This window comes from Rattus norvegicus, chromosome 13 (assembly GCF_036323735.1).
Source record: "Rattus norvegicus strain BN/NHsdMcwi chromosome 13, GRCr8, whole genome shotgun sequence".
In the NCBI taxonomy this organism is placed as follows: domain Eukaryota; kingdom Metazoa; phylum Chordata; class Mammalia; order Rodentia; family Muridae; genus Rattus; species Rattus norvegicus.
Window position 1 is genome coordinate 71,018,176 of NC_086031.1, and position 22,375 is coordinate 71,040,550.

The window sequence follows — 22,375 nt, forward strand, 5'->3', positions numbered from 1 at the left end:
GGGTGTATTTGCTTCTTTTTGTTCTAGAGCTTTTAGGTGTGCTGTCAAGTTGCTGATATATGCTCTCTCCTGTTTCTTTCTGCAGGCACTCAGAGCTATGAGTTTTCCTCTTAGCACAGCTTTCATTGTGTCCCATAAGTTTGGGTATGTTGTACCTTCATTTTCAGTAAATTCTAAGAAGTCTTTAATTTCTTTCTTCCTTGACCAGGTTATCATTGAGTAGAGCATTGTTCAACTTCCATGTATATGTGGGCATTCTTCCCTTATTGTTATTGTAGACCAGCTTTAGCCCGTGGTGGTCTGATAGGACACATGGGATTATTTCTATCTTTCTGTATCTCTTGAGGCCTGTTTTATGACCAATTATAGGGTCAATTTTGGAGAAAGTACCATGAGGTGGTGAGAAGAAGGTATATCCTCTTGTTTTAGGATAGAATGTTCTGTAAATATCTGTTAAGTCCATTTGGTTCATGACTTCTCTTAGTCTGTCTACATCTCTGTTTAATTTCTGTTTCCATGATCTGTCCATTCATGAGGGTGGGGTGTTGAAATCTCCTACTATTATTGTGTGAGGTGCAATGTGTGCTTTGAGCTTTAGTAAGGTTTCTTTTATGTATGTAGGTGCCCTTGTATTTGGAGCATAGATATTTAGGATTGAGAGTTCATCTTGGTGGATTTTCCTTTGATGAATATGAAGTATCCTTCCTTATCTTTTTTGATACTTTTGGTTGAAAATTGATTTTATTTGATATTAGAATGGCTACTCCAGCTTTCTTCTTCAGACCATTTGCTTGGAAAGTTATTTTCCAGCCTTTTATTCTGAGGTAGTGTCTGTCTTTGTCTCTGAGGTGTGTTTTCTGTAGGCAGCAGAATGCAGGGTCCTCATTACATATCCAGCTTGTTAATCTGTGTCTTTTTACTGGGGAATTGAGTCCATTGATGTTGAGAGATAGTGATTGTTATTTCCTGTTATGTTCGTATTTGGATGTGAGATTATGTTTGTGTGCTTGTCTTCTCTTTGTGTTGTTGCAAAATGATTAGTTTCTTTTGTTTTCTAGGGTGTAGCTTGACTCCTTATGTTGGGTTTTACCATTTATTATCCTTTGTAGCCCTGGATTTGTAGAAAGATATTGTATAAATTTGGTTTTGTCATGGAATATCTTGGTTTCTCCATCTATGTTGAGAGTTTTGCAGGATACAGTAACCTGGGCTGACATTTGTGTTCTCTTAGGGTCTGTATGACATTGTCCAGGATCTTCTTGCTTTCATAGTCTCTAGAGAGAAGTCTGGTGTAATTCTGATAGGTCTGCCTTTATATGTTACTTGGCCTTTTTCCCTTACTGCTTTTAATATTCTTTCTTTGTTTTGTGCATTTGTTGTTTTGACTATTATGTGATGGGAGGAGTTTCTTTTCTGGTCCAATCTATTTGGAGTTCTGTAGGCTTCTTGTATGTTTATGGGCATCTCTTTCTTTAGGTTAGGGAAGTTTTCTTCTATGATTTTGTTGAAGATATTTACTGGCCCTTTGAGTTGGGAGTTTTCACTCTCTTCTATACCTATTATCCTTAGGTTTGATCTTCTCATTGAGTCCTGGATTTCCTGTATATTTTGGGCCAGTAAACAGTTTTTCTTTGACAGTTGTGTCAATGATTTCTATGGAATCTTCAGCTCCTGGGATTCTCTCTTCTATCTCTTGTATTCTGTTGGTGATGCTTGTATCTATGGCTCCTTGTCTCTTCCTTTGGTTTTCTATATTCAGGGTTGTCTGCCTTTGTGCTTTCTTTATTGTTTCTATTTCCATTTTCAATTCCTTTACCTGTTTGATTGTGTTTTCCTATAATTCTTTCAGGGATTTTTGTGTTTCCTCTCTAAGGGTTTCTACTTGTTTACTTGTGTTTCCCTGCATTTCTCTAAGGGAGTTCTTCACGTCTTTCTTGAAGTCCTCCAGCATCATGATCAAATATGATTTTGAAACTAGATCTTGCTTTTCTGGTGTGTTTGGATATTCAGTGTTTGCTTTGGTGGGAGAATTGGGCTCTGATGATGCCTTGTAGTCTTTGGTTTCTGTTGCTTGAGTTCCTGCGCTTGCCTCTCACCATCAGGTTGTCTCTGGTGTTACCTTGTTCTGCTATTTCTGACAGTGGCTGGACCGTCCTATAGGCCTGTGTGTCAGGAGTGCTGTAGACATGTTTTCCTGTTTTCTTTCAGCCAGTTATAGGAACAGAGTGTTCTGCTTTCAGGCGTGTAGTCGTTCCTGTCTACTGGTCTTCAGCTGTTCCTGTGAGCGTGTGTCCTGCCACCACCAGACAGGTCACTTGGAGCTGAAAAGTTGGTCTTACCTCTGGTCTCAGGCCTGAAGTTGCTCCTCAGAGCTAGGTTTCATCTCTCTGTAAGGGCAGCAACCAGAAAAGCCTGCCCTTACTTCTGGGTCCCTGTCCACAGGGGGCCCAGATGGCGCTAGGCGTTTTTCTCTATGCGTCTGCCCCTCTGAAGGTCTAGTTCTCCCTCCCACGGGATTTGGGTGCAGGGAGCTGTTTGACCGGGTCCCTTCAGATCCGGGTGCAGTCTGAACCACAGGGCTTCTGCAGCTTGAGTGCCCCTATCTTCCCCCAGCTTGGCTTTTAAAGATTTCAATTCTCTGAATGCCCCCCAATCCTTCCAATAAATTATCCTCTAAAAGTGGGTTTCTGTGACTTACAACCAACTAATAAAGTACTGGATAGTAAACATGTCATTATAATCAGGGTAGCAGTAATAAGTTAGAGACAGTATCTTCTACCTGATGGAGTTGATATGATTTGACACATTCTGTGGGACAGGGCTCTCGTGCTCAACAATGGGCTATGCTAATTTGTATGAGATGTCTACTCATTCCTACAGAGTAGAAAATCAATAAAAAGTATTCCGTAATTGTATAAAAATTAAAAGCCCCTAGGTTTGCCAGTGTCGATGGGGAATGTCTTTCGGGAGCAGGAGAGCAGGGCCGTGAGCAGGCAGGCAGAAGCTGTAAGCAAGGGCTTTAGCTGGGGCTGTCAGTTAGTCCATGAGCATACCCAGCTGCCTGAAGAAGTTCGTGTTCTCTTTCCTATAAGAACAACATGTAATTGACTCTGTGCAGTTGGCATAGGTGACTTGGTTTTGTTTGTTTGTTTGTTTGTTTGTTTGTTTTCTTTTTTTTTTCGGAGCTAGGGACCAAACCCAGGGCCTTACCACTGAGCTAAATTCCCAACCCCGGCATAGGTGACTTGTAAGCAATGTCGAACCCATCCCTCAAGACTGTCCAGGGATTCAACATAAATAAAGCTGGGAACTCTGGAGTTAGTGCTTTTCTGACCTGAAAGATCAGGCAAAGGTCTAAAATCTAGGAAAGAAAAACAAAGGAACACCAGCCATGGGGAACCAAAACAAATGTAGCAATCTTTCCAGTAACCACTGGAGCGGGAAGATACACAAACCCAAGAAGAGCAGAAGCAGTGAGTAGGAAGGAGCCCTATAGAGCGACAGCCACAGAATCTATTTGTCGTTCCCAGCCTATTCTTATAAGACCATCTTCCATGCCTGTACACAGTCAGGAGCACGAAAAGGACCAGTGAATGAGGTCGTCAAAGACAGAAACTGATTCTGGTGAGTTTCCAGAAACATTGTTGTGCTGAGGAAGCTGTGGGAGCCAGGGCTGGGAACACAGTACACAGGAAATTCCGCCAGCTGGGGATTCTGACACTGTCAGGTCTGTGTGTTCTGGAGGACGGATGCCCCTTCCAGGCCTCAGTCTCATTGTCTAAGAAATGAGATCAATAGCATTTCCCCCTACCTACTTAAAGGATTATCATGGAGGTCAGCGAGATCGTAAGAGTGCCTACAATCAGAAAACTCAGATCTGTGCTGATATGTACGCAAAGGAACGGGATCCTCTCTGCTGAGTCAGGACCTAGAGCTGCTTATTCCCTTCCTTCCAGAGCTGAGTCTATGGCATTTTTTTTCTTCATAGAAATGAACGCTTTTAACAGAGCTCTGGGGAAAGCAACTGAAGAGGCTGGCATACTTTCTCATAAGCTGTTTTTAATCTGACAAGTAAACTCATATACCGACTTCCTATGGCCTCTGCCATGCTTCTAATGGCTGTTGCTAAGGGAGCCCAAGCGGGTGAGCCGCGTTGCCAATGCTACAGCTCAGCAATCCTTAGGCATGTTCACGGACACAGCCACCGTGAACCCCAGTCTCCGGAGAGGCTATTTGGGTTTGGTCTTAGATTTAGTCCGACTTCCAGAAGTTTCAGAACTGTCCATCGACTGTGCTTCTAAAGAGACAAAAACGATTAGAATATGTTATGACTGGTATCCTATATGTGCTAAAAGTTTTTAACTTCAAAAAGTATTAAACGCCATTTGGCCTGAGTAAGTCCAATCCAACTAATGACTAAATTGGCTATTCAGAATTACGTGTGGCCAGTTAATTACTTGATTTCATGGTCCTAGGATAAAGGATTCCGCAGCTGGTAACAAAGAAGAGATTATTCAAGCAGAGTTAGTCTTCGGTGTCCTCGTTTGCTCATTCCTGCGCCTGTCTGCTGTCTCCTACCCTCTCTAGCTCTCTGAACACCCACACTGAGATGCATCTCGGGATGAGGACAGGAGACCTCTAGCCATCAAGCCTGCTCTCATAGCATGGACATTAAAAGGTGACTAAACATGAGGGGAAAGTGACAGAGGTAGTCTGAAGGATTCAGCTGTTTGTGGGAGCTGGGTGTCATCTCCACCTACTCACCTTTGTTTGCCTGCTGTATTGCTTGTGTGTGTGTGTGTGTGTGTGTGTGTGTGTGTGTGTGTGTGTGTGTGTGCGTTAGAGAGTTGTATGTGCTGTGGTATACATGTGGAAGTGAGAAGGCAGCATTGTAGAAACTGTGCTTTCTCTCCACCTTAACATGGGTTCTAGGGATTGAAATTAGGTCATCAGTCTAATGCCTAAGTATTGTTAGACACTAAGCTATCATGCCAGCCCTAGTTTTTGTGTTTTTTTTTAAGATGGTGTCTTGCTTTTGCACAGACTGTTGTCAAATCCATGAGATCAAAGCAATGCTGTAGCCTTAGCCTACTGAGTATCTGGGACTACAGCACACACCACAATGCCCACATAATTTCTTCAGAATGAAATTATTAGGTAGAAGTAAATACAAGCTTCAAAGGAATGTCTATATATGTACTATCAAATTTAAATGTTTTCCCACAAGTGTATTTATAGAACTCTATTGCTACTTAGTGTGTGTGTGTGTGTGTGTGTGTGTGTATGTGTGTGTTGTATATGTGTATGTGCAATACATGTATGTGTGTGGTGCATGCATTATGGGGATGGTCACCTGTGAACATATAAAGGACAGATGCTGATGTCAGGTGTCATTCTCTAGCAATCTCTTTTTATCTTTTATACTTTTTGTGCGTGCGTGCGCTCGTGTGTGTGTGTGTGTGTGTGTGTGTGCGCGCACGCGCGCGTGTAGGTACACACGCACATGCACACATTGTAGGGTGCACATACATGTATTTGTGCATGTGGAGCTCCTATACATATATAATAGATGTAAAATACTCATGCTCTTAAAATATTTGTGGTGCAGTCAAGTTTTCTTCATAAAAATGTAAAAAACGAGTCTCACCTTTCTTTGTGGATTTTGGGGGCTTTTTTGTTTGTTTGTGCTCATCTCCTTCATTCTCTCCCCTGTTATCCGGGCTCTCCTCCTTGGGGATTTCTATCTTTATGTGTGACCCCTTTATGGTTTTCTTCACCAGCTCTTCTAGCTCCTTCTCTAGATCTCTGTTTTTCATGATGGTGTGATGAAGCTCCTCGTTCACCTCATCAAACCTCTCCTCTGCCTCTCTGGTCCTGGCATCCATCTGTCTGGTGGGGATGAAGTCCAGGGAAATAACAACAGAGGGTGGTGAGAAGGGGTCCTTCCTTCCCACAGAAACTCCTGTGAGAGCAGCGTGAGAGAAGATGTGCCTGTCTGAGTGTGGGGGCGTGGGGCATGGGGCATTGGCCACAAGTGGAGACCTGAGGCCTAGGAGCTACTCCACACCATGTCAGAGTCACCAGAGTTCTCACTTCTAGTGAGATTGGACTTCAGTCTATCTGAAGATCTCAGATAATTCAATAGCCAGAGAACCCTCATCAGTAGTTGCTTTTAGCTTCACATAATTAATAGAACTCAACAAACTAAACTCAGCAGTGTCCTTTCTTTTCTAGCACCTCTAAAACTAGAATTTATAATCAAGAAAGCCAGTATGAGACGTGCTTTCTACTTATGAGAGTACATGGTAGGACTGGTAAGAAGGGTCAGTGGCCTAAGGACTTGCTGCCAAGCCTGCCAATCTAAATTAATCCTACATGGCAGAAGAGCAAACTGACTTCTGGAAGCTGTCCTTTGATCTCCACATGCAACGCACCCCCCCCCACACACACACACATATACACACACATATATATACACACAAACATACATGCACACAGATACACACACATAGACACACAGATACCAGTACATACACATAGCCATATACATACACAAACACACACATACATAGGCATACACAGACACACACATACATGCACACACAGTAAATGTAACAAACATTAAGTGTAGGGTACACATCACATCTGTATGAGAGAGTCTTCTCATATTTGTCCGCCATCTTGGCTGTATTGTATTCCCAACTCTGGTTAGAGAACATTCTTTCTCAAGCACACTACTCTCTCCCAGGTCCATTCTTTTCCTTAAGTTGTCTCCCACTGACTTGGATGGGAGGCAACTTCCTTCCTGATGTAGGTACACATTACAGATATCCACACTAGCTACCACCTCCACTGTGGGCTAAGGAAAGATTTTCTTGCCACAGCAGTACAGTTCACTGCCTCAAGCCAATGATTTTCAGGTAGCTATCCCACTAGTGAGAGCAAAGCAAGCAGGACAGAGGTAAGCTAACAGGTGTGGGCTGCTTGGCCACACTTCTGGCCAACAGGCTTTATCATCTTACCATCGTGGTATCTATACTTACATTAGCTTGTCCTGCATATGTTCAAGTACATGCATTATTTCAAGATACTTTGGCTCCAATACACCTTGCTTAGCTGATTCTCTCTGACAAAGAAAATGTGTGAAGTGACTGGACAGTTATCGGTCTGTGTCTTCAGGAATTGTCTAAAATATTCTTTCCCATTGCTCATATTTATCTGGTAGATGACTGCTCACAACCCAATCACCAACAACTCTATGGGCATTGCCTGTGAGCTGATAGCACAGCAGATTCCAAATCAATAGAGACAGGTAGATTGGAAAGGGAAAGACACTAGTGTGGGGGAAGGAAAGGTAGGAGAACAGTAACAAAATAAGAAATGTGGGAATTCTTGGAAAGTAAGAAGGGTGAACATGTCTCTCTAATGAATTAAAGGAAACAGTTCACCATTTGTTACTAATAATTCACTGTTCATAATTCCTCTTCCTTCCTGCAAAACACTGCAAAATCCAGCAAGACTTTTACATCCCTTAGGGAATGCCATAATTGCCCAAAGGTGTGAGCTTGGCACGCAGAGAGAATACTGGGGTAGGTCAGTGTCAGTGCACTGATTTGTATGCAGCAGAGTTCACAACTGGTACCTGGCACACCGTGCTTGTATTCATGACCTCCTACTGGAAATGAGCCTCTTCTGCCTGAGTGTCTGACAGAGGTGAATGTGGAGGCACAACTCACAGAGGTGCATGCGGCCTTTCCTTACCTACACCCGTCCGCTATAGCTTTAAGCCCGTCTCTCTCTGGGACCTTCTACCTTTGGCGTGTGGGGCTCACTCTTCCCAGCCTTCCTAGCAGCTTTGGACTGGTCTAAGCTCTCTGGCTTAGAAGTGCCTCTGCAAAGGTCTGTATCCAGGCCCACTGTCTGTAGCTACCATTCGTACCACCAAACTCCCTGCCAGATTTTGTGCCCTAACTGCTTTTGACACATTTTTTTTCTGAAGCCACCTTTTAAGGAGTCTTCCCTATTGTTATAAAATGGACAGATCAGTCACAGCTCTTCTTATCTCTGCCTGGGGTATAGTATGATGGTGTGAAAATTCAGACCAGTCCTTCAGCTCCAGCGATAGGTAAGGGAAGAATATCTAATCTTGGGTTTAAACAATACTACAGAACCCAAGTCTGCCTCCTGTTTGCCTCTCCAAGGGCTTTCACATATGATCAGGTAAATTCTCTGATATGTCTATGATTCCTTGTGGACAGTCAGGACCCAAGAATTTAAGATGACCCTGATGTAGCCTGTTTCTAATGTGTTGCTAGCTGGCTAGAATAGTTGAGCTCCAGGCAACCCTGTGTGCTGAGCCCTCTCAGCATAGCCCTCTGGTGGTACCTGCTGAATTTAAACATTCCGTATCTCCACCAGTTGGTCTGAAATCTCAGAGTCTCAGTTTGCTCTGCAATGAGATGTTGAAATAATTGTGTCCCAGACAGGGACCCGAAATGCTGCTATGCCAAGCATTTTAAGAGTTAATAAAATTAAGCCTTTCCCAAGGAAGAGAGGTGAGTCAGCACTGCTTATTGGATCCGAAATGTCCCCCACGGTCATATGCTAAGCACCTGGTTCCCCGCTTGTGGCAGTGTGGGACATAATGGAGATTTTGGGAGCTGGGTCATTTGTGACTTACCTTGGAGGCTACATTTTGGTCCCTTTTCTATCCCTTCCCCTTCCCCCCTCCTCTCACCTCCTCTTCTTTCCTTTCCCACTTTTCCTCCTTTCCTTCTCTCCCTCTTCCTATGCCCTTCCTACCCTCCTCTCTCCCATTTCCTGCCACTGAGGAGGGCATCCCTGCTCTATCACATGCCTCCTGCCACACTGTGTGCACACTGAAGCACCGGCACATTGGAGCCGAGGGATGGATGGAGGTGGGCTGAAACCCCCGGAGCAAACGGCGTCGCTCTTCCTTTTGGCTGGCTTTCTCAGGCACTGGGTCACAGGATAGACGTTAACACAGGTAGCACCCCAGAGCAGTGAGCCCCAGACCAATGGTCCTCAGTTTTGCCCCCATAAGCAGTAGGCTTCTAGCTCCCTTCTGCTTCCTGCCTGCCTCCAAAATCTGACCCCAATGCCTCCTCTAGATGGAATAGCCAGGTTTTTACTTCAGGGAAACAAGTTCAAGAAAGAACTGTGTTGGCTGGGCCCGGCATCCCTGCAGTTTATTTTCAAAGGACTGGCCTTAAGATCCTGTGTTCCATTTGCACCGTCATCCTTGAATCTGCCTCAGAGTTGTGCTGACAGACATAGAGCACTATTTCAGACACTCCTCACAGGGCTCCGCTTCAGGGAAATGTGCCGCTGGCCCCACATGACTTATGCAAGGTTTTCTATCTTCGGTGGATTTTATCGCCTAACAATGACCTTGGATGAACTCATTGCAAACACTTCCACCACAGGCCTGACCACCTAAGTGCTCTCCGTGCCATCCACTGCTCTGCTGACAGGCCTCCTCACTTCCACAGGCAACCACCCAGTCTAAGGAATCACATCGTCAAACAATTGAAAGTTTCCTAATTTTTCTAATGGAGCAATTTGGTGATGTATATTGGTTTCCTCCCCCAACCCAGAAAAATACACATTATGAACGCACACAGGAAGTGTAGCACCAGATTTCAGGAGATTGGTAGAATGAAGCCCACTGCAGACCCCTAAAGTGATGGTGTTCTGCAGAGAGCTAGAAGCCAATCAAGGGCTGCTTCAGCCTACCATGGTCCTATAATGAGCTTTCTGTGGAGACACAGAAGACAGAGAATGAGGAGAATTTGTTTTGGTTTGGTTTGGTTTGGCTTGGTTTTGGTTTTGAGTTGCTTTTTTTTTTTTTTAAGTCAAAATGGGAAAACAAGAGGCTTCCAAAGACAGTGCTGGAAGGAAAAAAAAAATCTGCAAAATATATTAACTAGGAATCACCGGGGAAGAACTCTTAAAAGCTACATTAGACCCTTATTGTTATCAAAGAATATGAAGTAGTTTTAGATTTCCTAGTTGGATTTAAGTTACATACCCAGGTTAAAAATATGCCTTCTTCAAGCAGAGGTTTGCTATGAATATTTTCATCTTTCTTAATGTATCGAATGGTTTTCACGTTTGTAGATGTCGAAGGTTCCTAGAGCACAGGAAAGCCAAGGACCTGTTAGCCAGTCAGTGTGACACACAGCACAGCAAGTCACCCAGAGCCCTGTCTGAAACTTTAGCTTCCCATTTGTCTCTATTCAATAGTGTTTGAAGGTTAGCTCCAAACACAGACAAAGATGGGGATGGGGAACTGGGGACAGGAGGAGACAATTTTGAGTAAAATGAAGAGGTTCATCCCAGACCGCTAACTGGGATAGTTACTGTTGGCTATCAGCTTGACTGCATCTGGACATCAGGAACTAATACTCAAAAGCAGCTGGGCACACCTTCTTAATTAAATCATTTGAAGTGGGAAAACCCAGTTTTAATCTAGATCTTTTGAGGTGGGAAGATCCACCTCTAATCTGGGTCACACCTATCTAAGTCCTTTTTATAGGCCAGCACTTCCTTTCTATAGGTAACTTATATAAAGGACCTAGAAGAAGGAAGCTTCTCTTTTTGCCTGCTTGCTCTCACTCTTGCTAGCAAGTCTTTTCCTTCAGGATTCAAGCCTATACTGAAGGCCAGCTGAGATATGACTGAACAACTGCTAGATTCGTAGATCTTGAAGCTCACTGCAGACCCCTAAAGTGATGGTGTTCTGCAGAGAGCTAGAAGCCAAGCAAGGGCTGCTTCAGTCTACCATGGTCCTATAATGAGCTTTCTGTGGAGAAACAAGAAAAAAAGAATGAGAATTTTTTTATAACGTCAAGATGGAAAAATAAGAGTCATATATGACTCCCTAATACTAACCCCTAACCATATATCATACCATATAGAGAGATAATATATGTGTGTGTGCGTGTGTGCATGTGTGTATGTATGTATATATATATATACATAATATATATGTATATACATACAGGTTGACACACACATATATAATATAATGTATATATGTAATATATAATATAATATATATATATATATTCCCTTCCCCTAGAGAACCCTGACTAATACAGAAACTCAGCACAGCCAGAAAGGCAGGTAATAGGAGGCACAATCACAGCATACAATGGCTGTCAGCATAAAGGTGTGTTCTAAGGACTGTGTAGACACAAGGGGGCCCTGCTCACAGAAAAAAAAAATTGAAAATTGAATAGGTACTCATGAAGTAGAGAGGAAAGGGCCTGAAGTAAGTTCAAAGGTGGTGATAACTTTAATGTGTTCTGTAAATAAGTGGAAAAGTATTTGGTCTTCCATAAACCAAGCACTTTATCAAAAAATAAAACAGAAAATGCTTGAAAACAGAGGGCTGGGTGTTATACATAATTCTGTTCTGTCCCCTTGCCTCTGTTTTGAATACAATATAATCTGGGGTCAAACTAACATTTTAAAAACTTACTATTATTAGTGTGTGAGGCATGCATGAGTGAAAGAAGGAGGAAGGCAACTTCTTCATGGAGTCACTTCTTTCCTTCCACCTTTATGAGGCCTCTGAGGCTAGAACTCAGGTTGACAGCCAGCTTGCCAGTCTTCATGGCAACACTTAATGTGCAGAGACATAAATCAAGATGTGCAGAGAACACTGGGCAAGCACAGGCTCAAAGCCAGAGACAGTAACAGTCAGTCTAGGAATCGGGAAGGGCTCCTCTGCCACAGTCGTCTGGGTTTGAATGCTGATTCTGCCAATTGAAACTATATGGTTTTAGGTAAGTCTATCAACTTTCGGAGCTTAAACCTCCTCTCTATAAATTAAGCCAATATGTACCCTAAGTTGTTATACTAGGCAACGTGCACAGCATAGAACTCGTAATCTACACTGTTACTGTTAGCTGTCATTGTATTTTTAAGACCACTCTAAATGTCCAGGATGGAATTTTACTGCTACAAATTCCTCATGAACTCTAGAGAGAGATGAGAAAAGTTAGAGATTGGGAGAAGGAGAGAATGCCACAGCAGAGAAGCTAAAGCAGGGGCAACCAAAGGGAAGGTTAAACTTCCTTTTGGAAAATCTAGTAAGAAAGGGAGAGAAAAGCAGCAGCAGGCTGTGGGGTGGATTGTGTGGCTGTTAGTAAGAGGTGAATGAGTGAAGCTAATGGGGTATATTTGGGTTTAGAAAAAAAATGTCACAAGGTGTACTCATACACCTGCGGGTGTGGCTACAGTTGGAAGGATGAATACACCTTCAAGTGTGGCTACACCTGGAAGGATGAGTACACCTGCAGGTGTGGCTACACCTGGGAGGATGAGTATACCTGCAGGTGTGGCTACACCTGGAAGGATGAGTACACCTGCAGGTGTGGCTACACCTGGGAGGATGAGTATACCTGCAGGTGTGGCTACACCTGGGAGGATGAGTATACCTGCAGGTGTGGCTACACCTGGGAGGATGAGTATACCTGCAGGTGTGGCTACACCTGGGAGGATGAGTATACCTGCAGGTGTGGCTACACCTGGGAGGATGAGTATATCTGCAGGTGTGGCTACACCTGGGAGGATGAGTATACCTGCAGGTGTGGCTACACCTGGGAGGATGAGTATACCTGCAGGTGTGGCTACACCTGGGAGGATGAGTATACCTGCAGGTGGTGTGGCTACAGTTGGAAGGATGAATACACCTTCAAGTGTGGCTACACCTGGAAGGATGAGTACACCTGCAGGTGTGGCTACACCTGGGAGGATGAGTATACCTGCAGGTGTGGCTACACCTGGGAGGATGAGTATACCTGCAGGTGGTGTGGCTACAGTTGGATGGGGAAAGGAGGTTGAAGCAATCAACTTCCATCTTCTATTTTTGTTATCACTTAGTCTTTGGAAAGATAGAGGGAAGGAAGAAACTTATGCTAAATAATCACATGTCATTTTTATTTGCCTTCTTGGTTTTTTGATTGCATTACTTTGTTTTGTTCTCACTGAGTTGCCAAGTCTTGAACTTCAAGACACAAAAGAGTCCTGTGTCAGCCTCCCAGGTGACTGAGATTATAAGCACCCATCACTATGCCCAGCAAATAATCTTACCTGTTCTGTTGTAACCTCTGCTTTTGTTGCTTCTGCTGCTTCTGTTGCTTCTGCTGCTTCTGTTGCTTCTGCTGTTTTTGCTTCTCCTGCTTCTCCTGCCTCTGCTTCTCCTGCTTCTCCTGCTTCTCCTGCTTCTGTTGCTTCTGCTGCTTCTGTTGCTTCTGCTGCTGCTTCAGATGGTGGTGGTGGTGCTTCCTTTTCTTGAATCTTAGACTTCTTAAAGTCAATTTCATCATCAGTATCATCACCAAGAGAAGGTTTTTCTGGGTCAAAATAAATTTTTGTGGCTTCCTGTGCAATGTACCAACAGTATTAGACAATGTATTTGCACAATGTAATTCATGTATGTAAATATTAGCAAATGAGCACTAATCCTACAACTGAGTATTCTGCTATGAAAAAGGACACAGACAGGGCAGGGGGTAAGAGATGGCTCAATGGTTAACAGCACAAACTGCTCCAAGCACCTTATCCAGCAGCTCAGAATCACCTGGAGCTACAGCTCCAGGGAGATATGACAGGCTCTTCAGGCACCAGCACTCATGGGCACAAGTCTACCCAGTATGGATAATTAAAATAACAATAAAGCTTTATAAAAACAGAACACAACTGGTGTCCAGGGCAGTTCCTGTCCTCATAAAGGTCAGCATTTGCAGATGGCACAATCTTATGACAGAGCCCAAGGCAGGAACATCTGAGCTACAACATGTTGTAGACCAGGGTGGCACAAGGCCAGTCAACATCGGGGCAATAATGGCAGAGGTGCAGCCCTAATGCAGGACTGAACTGTCATTTCAGGAGACTGGATTGTTTCCAAAAGGTGACAAGACATCCAAAAGGCAGCAGAACAATTTTTAAATTAATCTGATTTAAATTTTAAAACGATCCTTCTCACAATAGGAAACAGATCAGAATAAAAGGAAGGAAGAAATCCAAGGAGAGAGTGAATACAGTGTTGTAACGTCAAGAGAAGGGTGGTCCAGAGATACTGAAAAAGTGCTTCTTACTGACACAAAATGGTTAGGGAAAGGGTGCATCTTGAGTGACACATAATTGGTGTCTTATGACAATGGGCAAGGTTGAAGAAGCAGGTTTGGGAGTGATATGACTTCTTGTAGGCATAATGTTATGTGCACTTTATAAAGATTATTCTTGTATTATTCAAATGCTGATTTCTGTGTTAACATATCTGATTGCAACCTTGTTCTGATTGCAACTCCTGTCCCTCAGTGCTGTGTAAACATTGCTCCCCATTTATTTCCTGATTGGTCAATAAAGAAGTTGATCAGCCAATGACTGAGCAGGGAGAGAAAAGGTCTCTGCTTCCTCCCAGCCAGAGAGAGGAGGAGAGAGAGAAAAACTGAGGAATCAGCTTCCGGAAAGAGTCCTAGAAACACCATGGAAAAACACCTGGAGCAGAGAAAGCCATAAAATGCAAGGATTGAGAGGATTTTGGCTAGAAGGTAGTCAGATTAGTTTGGAGGATTAATATAGATTAGTACTGCTCAGTTGTTGTGCCCTTAAAGCTTGTTATATAACTCTCCTAGTCCTGTCTCAATTATTTGGGAGCTAGCTTAGTTAAGACAAAAACTGCAACATTTATTTTTTAAAAATGTGACTAAAAGTTTCAGTTAGCTGTGCACGTTCAAGGCACTATGGAGATGGCTAAGTGTGAATAAGCATCTGAAAGCTAGAGTTCAATTTGGGCTAAATATTTAACAGTTATATTCATTTAGTTAAAGCCAAGAAAATAAATCGCATTTTCACATAAACTTGTGGTGCAATGACTTAAGACAGAAATTTGTTACATAAAACAGTAGAGAAGAAAAAGGATCCCAAAAGTAGCCCCAGAAGTCTGAGGGTTACCAGAAGAGCCCAGAGAGAAAAGGAGTTAACGTTATCCAATGCCTGAAAGGTGCCTATTCAAATACTGACCAAAAAAAGTCCACATACATCAGAGTGAGGGTGCAGAATGCTAAAAGCAAAAGGGGATCTTAAAAGTCACCAGAGAAAGAGGATGGATTATATTCAAAGGAACTGACAGCTGAATTCTCCATCATTTATTTTGGAACAGTAATATACAGAAATCAATAGAATAATGTTATCAATGTATTAAGGGAATTGTAGAGCTAATTGCAAACCTTTGAAGCAAAAATATTTCAGATAAGCAAAAAGCCACCAGTAGATAAATTCTCAATAAGAAAGAAGAAGCGAAAGAGGAAAAAGAGGAGGAGAGGAGAACAAACAAAAAATTTAAAGGATAAGGCAGAAGAAAAAAGTCTCCATATGCAAGAGCTGAAATTTCTGAAGACATTAATTGGTAGGTCAATCTATTGATTTTAATTTTTACTAATGTTGTTTTCCCTAGTTTCCTTCCTTCCTTCCTTCCTTCCTTTCTTTCTTTCTTTCTTCTTTCTTTCTTGGTTGGGTTGTTGCTGTTGTTGTTTTGTTTCAAGACAGGGTCTCACTATACAGTTCTGACTGGTCTAGAATTAACTCACTGTGCAGAATTTAAAAGATCAGCCTGCCTCCTGAGTATGAGGATTAAAAGCATGCCACCAGACCCAGCCTCCAACATCTTAAAGACAAATTACTAAAAAGCTTCCTGCTAAAGTCAGAAACAAGAACAAAGGAGCCAGAGAGAAAGCTCTGGGCTTAGGTCCTTGTTGTTCTAAGGACCCAAATTCAGTTCTCAGCACCCAGCCTGTAACTGCAGCTCCAAAGATTCCTTTGCCCGTTTTTGGACTCCAAAAGTCACCTGCATGAGTGTACACACACACACACACACACACACACACACACACACACCCATACACACACACCACATCTTTTAAAAAGAAACAAGAGAAAAAAATCTGCTTGCTATCTGTTATTTATCATTAAATACATTAATACATTGAATAAGAAGAATTCAACACAATTTAACAATTAAAAAACCATTAGAAAGTATCAAAATTGAGCTGGGCAGTGGTAGTGCACGCCTTCAGTCCCAGTACTCAAGAGACACAGGCAGGGGGATTCCTGTGAGTTGAAGGCTAGTGTGGTCTATAAAGCAAGTTCCAGAACTACACAGAGGAAGACTGTATTGGAAAAGCAAACAAAAGAAGCATCAAAATTGATAGTAAAACATCAAACCATTAAGATTTCTAGATAGGGCTGGAGAGATGGCTCAGTGGTTAAGAGCACTGACTGCTCTTCCAGAGGTCCTGAGTTCGATTCTCAGAAACCACACGTGGCTCACAACCATCTGTAATAGGATCAGATGCCCTCTTCTGGTGTGTTTGAAAACAGCTAGTGTACTCATATAAATAAAATAAATAAATCTTTAAAAAAAAAAGATATCTAGATAACACTCCCCAAATTAGGAAAAGACAGTAAAAATAAAGACTGAGTAAATTCAAAGAGCATATAAAACTAAAATTCAAAGGTTATAAGAAAAAATTAAAATAAAATATTCAGACATAAATTTAACAAGAAATATGCAAGATGAGCGAATTATTTAACATTTTCAAGCATAAAAGTACACAGTATACCCCCATGTTCTTGGATGGGACATTTCAGCATTAGAAAGTTGTCTGTTGGGGCTGGGGATTTAGCTCAGTGGTAGAGCGCTTACCTAGGAAGCTCAAGGCCCTGGGTTCGGTCCCCAGCTCCGAAAAAAAGAACAAAAAAAAAAAAAAAAGAAAAAGAAAAAGAAAAAGAAAGTTGTCTGTTCTGAACTAATTTTAAAAATTTTTTTTTCTTTTTCTTTTTTTTTTGGAGCTGGGGATCGAACCCAGGGCCTTGCGCTTGCTAGGCAAGCACTCTACCACTGAGCTAAATCCCCAACCCCTTAAAAATTTTTAAAACTAGTTTTTAAAAAGTCATTTTTCTAGAGTTAGATTGTAGCACTACATAAAGAATAAGTAAGAAAAGCTAAGAAATGTTGGAAAGATTAAAGATTCATGAGGAAGTCTGGTTCTGTTGAACGCTAAAACATCAATAATGAAACATCGTGGCGTGGGGCTGGAGAGATGGCTCAGCAGATAAGGGCTCTTTCAGAGAACGTAGGGTTGGTTTGCAGTACCCATGTCGGGCAGCTCACAACTGCCTGCAACTCCAGGGGATCCAACACTGTCTTCTGGCCTCCACAGGCACCTGCACTCGTACACATGTACCATGCGCACACACACACACACACACACACACACACACACACACACACATACACACACACATAATTTTAAAAATAGAAATAAATCTTAAAAAGAGGGATTGGGGATTTGGTTCAGTGGTAGAGCGCTTGCCTAGTAAGCCCAAGGCCCTGGGTTTGGTCCCCAGCTCCGGAAAAAAAAAATCTTAAAAAGAAAATATGTTGTAATGGTTCATGAATAAACAGATCAAAGAAAAATAGAAAATCCAGAAATAGGCTTTGATTGAATATTGCCAAGTGTTGGAAATTTTATGTCAAAAGATATTAACTCAAGCCCTGAATTAAGATGTTTAAAAAAAAAAAAAAAAGGAACTATCAGCAGTTGGAAGGAAAAGATAGAGGGAGACACAGCCCATTCATCTCAGTAGAAAGACTAACATTCAACGCCCAACTGCTTATCCAAGCCACATGCATCATTTTTGAAAGCGTCTCTGTCAGCAGATATTCAAACCTGGGCACAGTGATCAAGTGTGCTGCGTGCTCCCTTAAGAGTCACGAATCTAATTCCTATCAGATTGAGTTAATCACCTAGAAGGTGCCTTCTCCTTCTGTGCTCATGTCTCTAGAGTTAGGTGTACTTTCTAAAACACTTTGTGTATTGGTCGTTTGTTTGATATGAGGTATTTTGTAGTACAGGCTGGCCTAGAACTTGCTGTGTAACCAAAGATGACCTTGAACTCCATCATCCTGCCTCTTCCTCCCCAGGGCTGGAATTAGATGTTTGTCACCATACCCAGCTGATTCTGTACACATGGTTCCCCTAGGTTAGCAACCACACTCATGCTACTTTAGCAAGTTTCTAGTATTATACTACGGTTTAAGATTTATGATGTCAGTGAAAGCTTTCAGTGGTTAATCCAGAAATAATTCTGGCTACAATCTGGTCAACCTAGAAAAGGTTATGTTAAGGATGCATACTTTTTTAAAGGCAATATATAAAGTCTTAAAATGTTTGTCTAGAGACATCTCCTTCCTCTCAGACCCAGGGGCATTAATGCCATCAGATCATACTGTAGGGTGTGGCTGTCATAACAGGAGCTTCTTAAGATTTTACCAGAGGTAAATGCCAGTCAGTCAGAGACTGAAGGACTATGTGACAGTCATTAAATGAGTGAGCACTGCTCTGGAATCACTAGTAAGGAGGTGGTAGTTAAAAACACAGGATTAGCCAGGAGTGATTGTTCACACCTGTAATCCCAGCACTTAAGAAGCCGTTGAAGATTGTCACAAGTTCAAGGCCAAGAGGAGCCTATCCTGAACAGTTTGAGCCAGTCTGGGCTGCAAGAGACCCCATCCCAGACATACGAGAAACTGGATGGATACGATACCATGTAGAGATGTACAAAAGGTAGCAAGTGCACCCTAAGGACAGAGTCTCCACATGCCAGGCACAGGCAGAGGTAGATGATGAAAACAGGGGTAAATAGACCAAAGAGGATGAAATCCAGAAACTTTGTCTTATAAGGAGCGTTAACCAAAGGAAGGAAGAGTTAACAGAGCCACATGCTAAAGGGGAGCAGGTTAAATGGGGGAACCGAACATTCTAGAGCAGGCAACAAAGTTACTAGTGACTCACAGTGGCCTTAGAATTTTAACAGACCCCCCTGTGCCAGGGGCTAGGACTCAGAGGTTACTCAGCATTCATAGGACCTGGGTAAGATCAGTGAGAATGAGGTAAAACAAAACAAAACAAAAACAACAAACAAGGACGTTTTTTAGAGTGGGAGAAATGTCCGTGTTTATAAAGTATTTTCAGTTAAGTTAGATGGAACCACTGGGAAGAGTTAGAGATGCACACACCTTTGGTCCCAGCATTCAGGAGACAAAGGCTGGTGGGTTTCTGTGAGTTCCAAGCTAGCCAGAGCTACAGAGCGAGACCATGTTTCAGACAGACAGACAGAGACAGAGGGAGAGGGAGAGATAGAAACAGAGAGAGGTAGATTCATAATCCTGTGCTGCGTGTCACCTGCTGAATGGGCTGGAAAGATGGTTCAACAGCTAAGGCGGCTGGCTGCTCTGGCAGAGGACCCAGGGTCAGTTCCCAGCATCCATAGCTGGCAGCTCACACCTATAACTCCAGCTTGAGGGTATCCAAAGCCCTCTTCCAACCTACACACACACACACACACACACACACACACACACACACACACACACACACACACACACACGGGGTGGTGGGGGAGTCTTAAATTTATTTTAAACACTGAGTGGAGGAGTCTCTTCCTGGGGAGGAGGAGGAAGAGCTGCTGACACTCTAGATCAGAAAGGAATTCTCTTCCAGCAGTCTATGGTGAGGATGGAGAAGAGCAGTTTCAGAAAGATGCTGCAACCGGGGCACCCTGAGATACAGGAAAAGCGACTGTTCCGTTCATTTCCTTACAGACCAAATGACAGCAGCATGTAGTAAATACCTCTTCCCCGAGCAGCTTCTCTGCTTCCTCATATGACAGTAGTCGTACTCTCCTGCCTTTGATGTCAGAAATGAGGTATGAGCATGTGCTGATCCAATCGTAACATTCTCTCTGGGAAGAGACAGCATGATTACTATATGAGGGGAAATCAACTGATGCCAACTCACGACTCCCACTGCATTGCTCAGCACAATTCCTCTGTAACTCCTCTGTGTTCAGTTCAAAGACCACACAGAAGTGTCTTACTACAAATGTAGGCCTGATCACACTGTGCCTCACTGACAGGGTTTCTGATTTGCATTGTGGTAGGGTAAGTGTGGACCATAAAACCAGATACAGAATTCTTGGGCTTACTAACCCTTAAATGATCTGTTCCAATAAATTTTATGTGACTGACCATGTCAACATGGTTGTTTGCTAATAACAATAGTGTTTTGTGAGAGGTTCCTCTAAGGTTGAAACAGGAAATAGCTCAAAATAGCTTCAGGAAGTCCCTGAAACTGATCATATTCACTTCTTTTCTTCTCCCCTAGAGTATCTAAGTAGTAAAGCCATTCAGGTAAGCCTAGCAGCAAAGACCAATTGTTCTGCCTGGGAAAGGCTCAGACCAACTGAACCAACTGGGAAAGACACTCTACTTGTGACCAGTCTGAAGGTCACACAGTGTGACCTGGGTTCCCAGCTTTGGGAGCTGCCATCCATACTGGACTGGACTTTGGTACTGCAGCTGTCCTTAAGTGATTTCTGTTCCTTTGAGTAACCTCTCATTCGTATTCCTATAAGTAGCCCCAGTAAAACTCATTGATACACCAAGTTGGACATTGCTATGACTATTATTTTGGTGTGTCATGTGCTCCTTACCTGGAGTAAATAGAAATGTTTGTGTTATGTCTCCTCAGGAAACAAATACAAGTAGCAAGCTCATTTATGGTTTTTAGTTCTATATGAAACTCTTCCTAAGCACTGTGTATATATCTGTACTAACCAAGTATTCATTGGATTCTCAGTATGAAATACTGAATATGTATAGTAACACCAACATAAAATAGGGATAAGTTTGATGAGAGTAAGAACTGTTTGCTGAAAGCCACAGTTTCAATGAAACAAACAAATGAAGACACACACTGTATTAACAGATCCAAAGACACAAGGTAGTTAGAGGGTCAACTCTCCACCCACTGACCAATAGTTAAAGTGTAAAAAAAAAAAAATTCAACACCTTTTGAAGAGATTGGTAAGCTTAAATTACATATGGTAAAACAAAGGATCTGGTATAACCTTTAAAAACAAATTTTTGGATTTTAACTATGAGGTTAAAAATTTATGATAAAAATAATGAAGATTAGTAATGGTGATCATGTTGACCAATAGAGCTACAGTATAACACATACATGTTCAATAGATGTTTCAGCAAAGACAGCAAGGCCTCTTGATAAATGACAGTCTTTTTAACAGAGGGCATCACAATAATCAGATACACATGGGCCAAAAAAGAACCATAACTGGCAACACAGCTTTAAAAAATGTTTTTAATGCAAAATGGTTAATAAACCTGAGAATAAAGCCAAAAACTATTTAATATCTAGAAGACAACGTGAGAGAAAAATCTTTATGATGCTGTTAGGCAAAATTTTCCTTTAAAGTAACACGAAAAACAAGACTCATAAAACAAAAGCTAGATCACCATCAGTGTTAAGAACCTCCTGTCTCTCAAGGTATCACGGGGGGGGGGGATTTTTGTATGTATATGTATGTGTGACATGCATGTCTGAGATGTGTTCTCATGTTTGTGGACACATGTTGTGATATGTATTTGTGTGGGTTATGTACAACTGTGAATGTGCAGAGTTCAGAGGTTGACATCTGGTGTTGTCCTTGTTAACTCTCCCACTTTTACACACTGAGGAAGAGTCTTCTGATTCCACTAGTTTAACCAACCAGCTTCGTCTGGGGATCTTGTTTCTGCCTTCTCAGCTCTGGGATTGTTGGCAGACTGCCATGCACACCTGGCATTACATGGGTTCTGGAGATCTGAATACCAGTTCTCAGGCATGGGCGAGCCAGTGCTTTACCTGCTGGGCCATCCTCCCAGCCCTCAAAGTCCTAGTAAACATGAAACATCACAAGCTGGAGGAAACATTTGTAAATAATACATAGGATATAGGATTTATTACCCAGACCATATAAAGAGTTTCTAGTACTTAATAAGGAAACGAGCCAATACCAATGGGCCAACAATTTAGACAGACTTTCACCAAAGACGACATGCCTATAAAGAGTAAGTACAAGAAAAGAAATTCAGCATCATCGGTCACTAAGGAAACGCAAATGAGAACCATGATAACCTATTGCTACCCACCTATGGGAATGTCTACCACTTAAAATATGGGCTGCATCAATGACCGGCGAGGATGTGAAACAAAGGATTGTTATTTACTGCTGATAGAGGACTGCGTTAGCCAGAGCCCGGCCGACTCTATGACAGGCTGCACACTGACAATTTGGGAGACTGAGTTAGGCCTAAGATTCTGTTTCCCAGGCATGAGAATCTGGATCCAGGAACCTGTGGTCAGCCAATCACAGCCACAGCAACCGATGCGAGGACACCCTGTCATCTGGCCTGAAGTAAGAATAGGTAGCTAGAATG

At 42.4% G+C, this 22,375-nt stretch overlaps 1 protein-coding gene and 1 long non-coding RNA gene across 6 annotated transcripts in view; one reads left to right on the forward strand and one right to left on the reverse strand.

Moving 5' to 3' along the window:
- Positions 1 to 1,303: 1,303 nt before the first annotated feature.
- On the forward strand, positions 1,304 to 4,916 carry LOC134481573 (uncharacterized). The gene is made up of 2 exons (XR_010057231.1): positions 1,304 to 3,624; positions 4,476 to 4,916. It is a non-coding gene; the product is annotated as an uncharacterized LOC134481573 (long non-coding RNA).
- Positions 4,040 to 22,375, reverse strand: part of Axdnd1 (axonemal dynein light chain domain containing 1) — a 77,796-nt gene continuing 59,460 nt past the window's right edge. For 3 of the 5 annotated variants that reach the window (XM_063272748.1, XM_039091372.2, XM_039091370.2), the window contains exons 21-26: positions 19,729 to 19,839; positions 13,123 to 13,413; positions 10,052 to 10,153; positions 7,044 to 7,126; positions 5,648 to 5,889; positions 4,040 to 4,297 (exon numbers count right to left, since the gene is read on the reverse strand). In XM_063272748.1, coding sequence (XP_063128818.1) covers positions 4,230 to 4,297; positions 5,648 to 5,889; positions 7,044 to 7,126; positions 10,052 to 10,153; positions 13,123 to 13,413; positions 19,729 to 19,839 — 897 coding nt within the window. In that variant the 3' untranslated portion in view covers positions 4,040 to 4,229. Of the gene's footprint in view, positions 4,298 to 5,647; positions 5,890 to 7,043; positions 7,127 to 10,051; positions 10,154 to 13,122; positions 13,414 to 19,728; positions 19,840 to 22,375 lie in introns of those variants that run through there. The other 2 variants (XM_063272749.1, XM_063272750.1) reach the window with 2 other exon arrangements.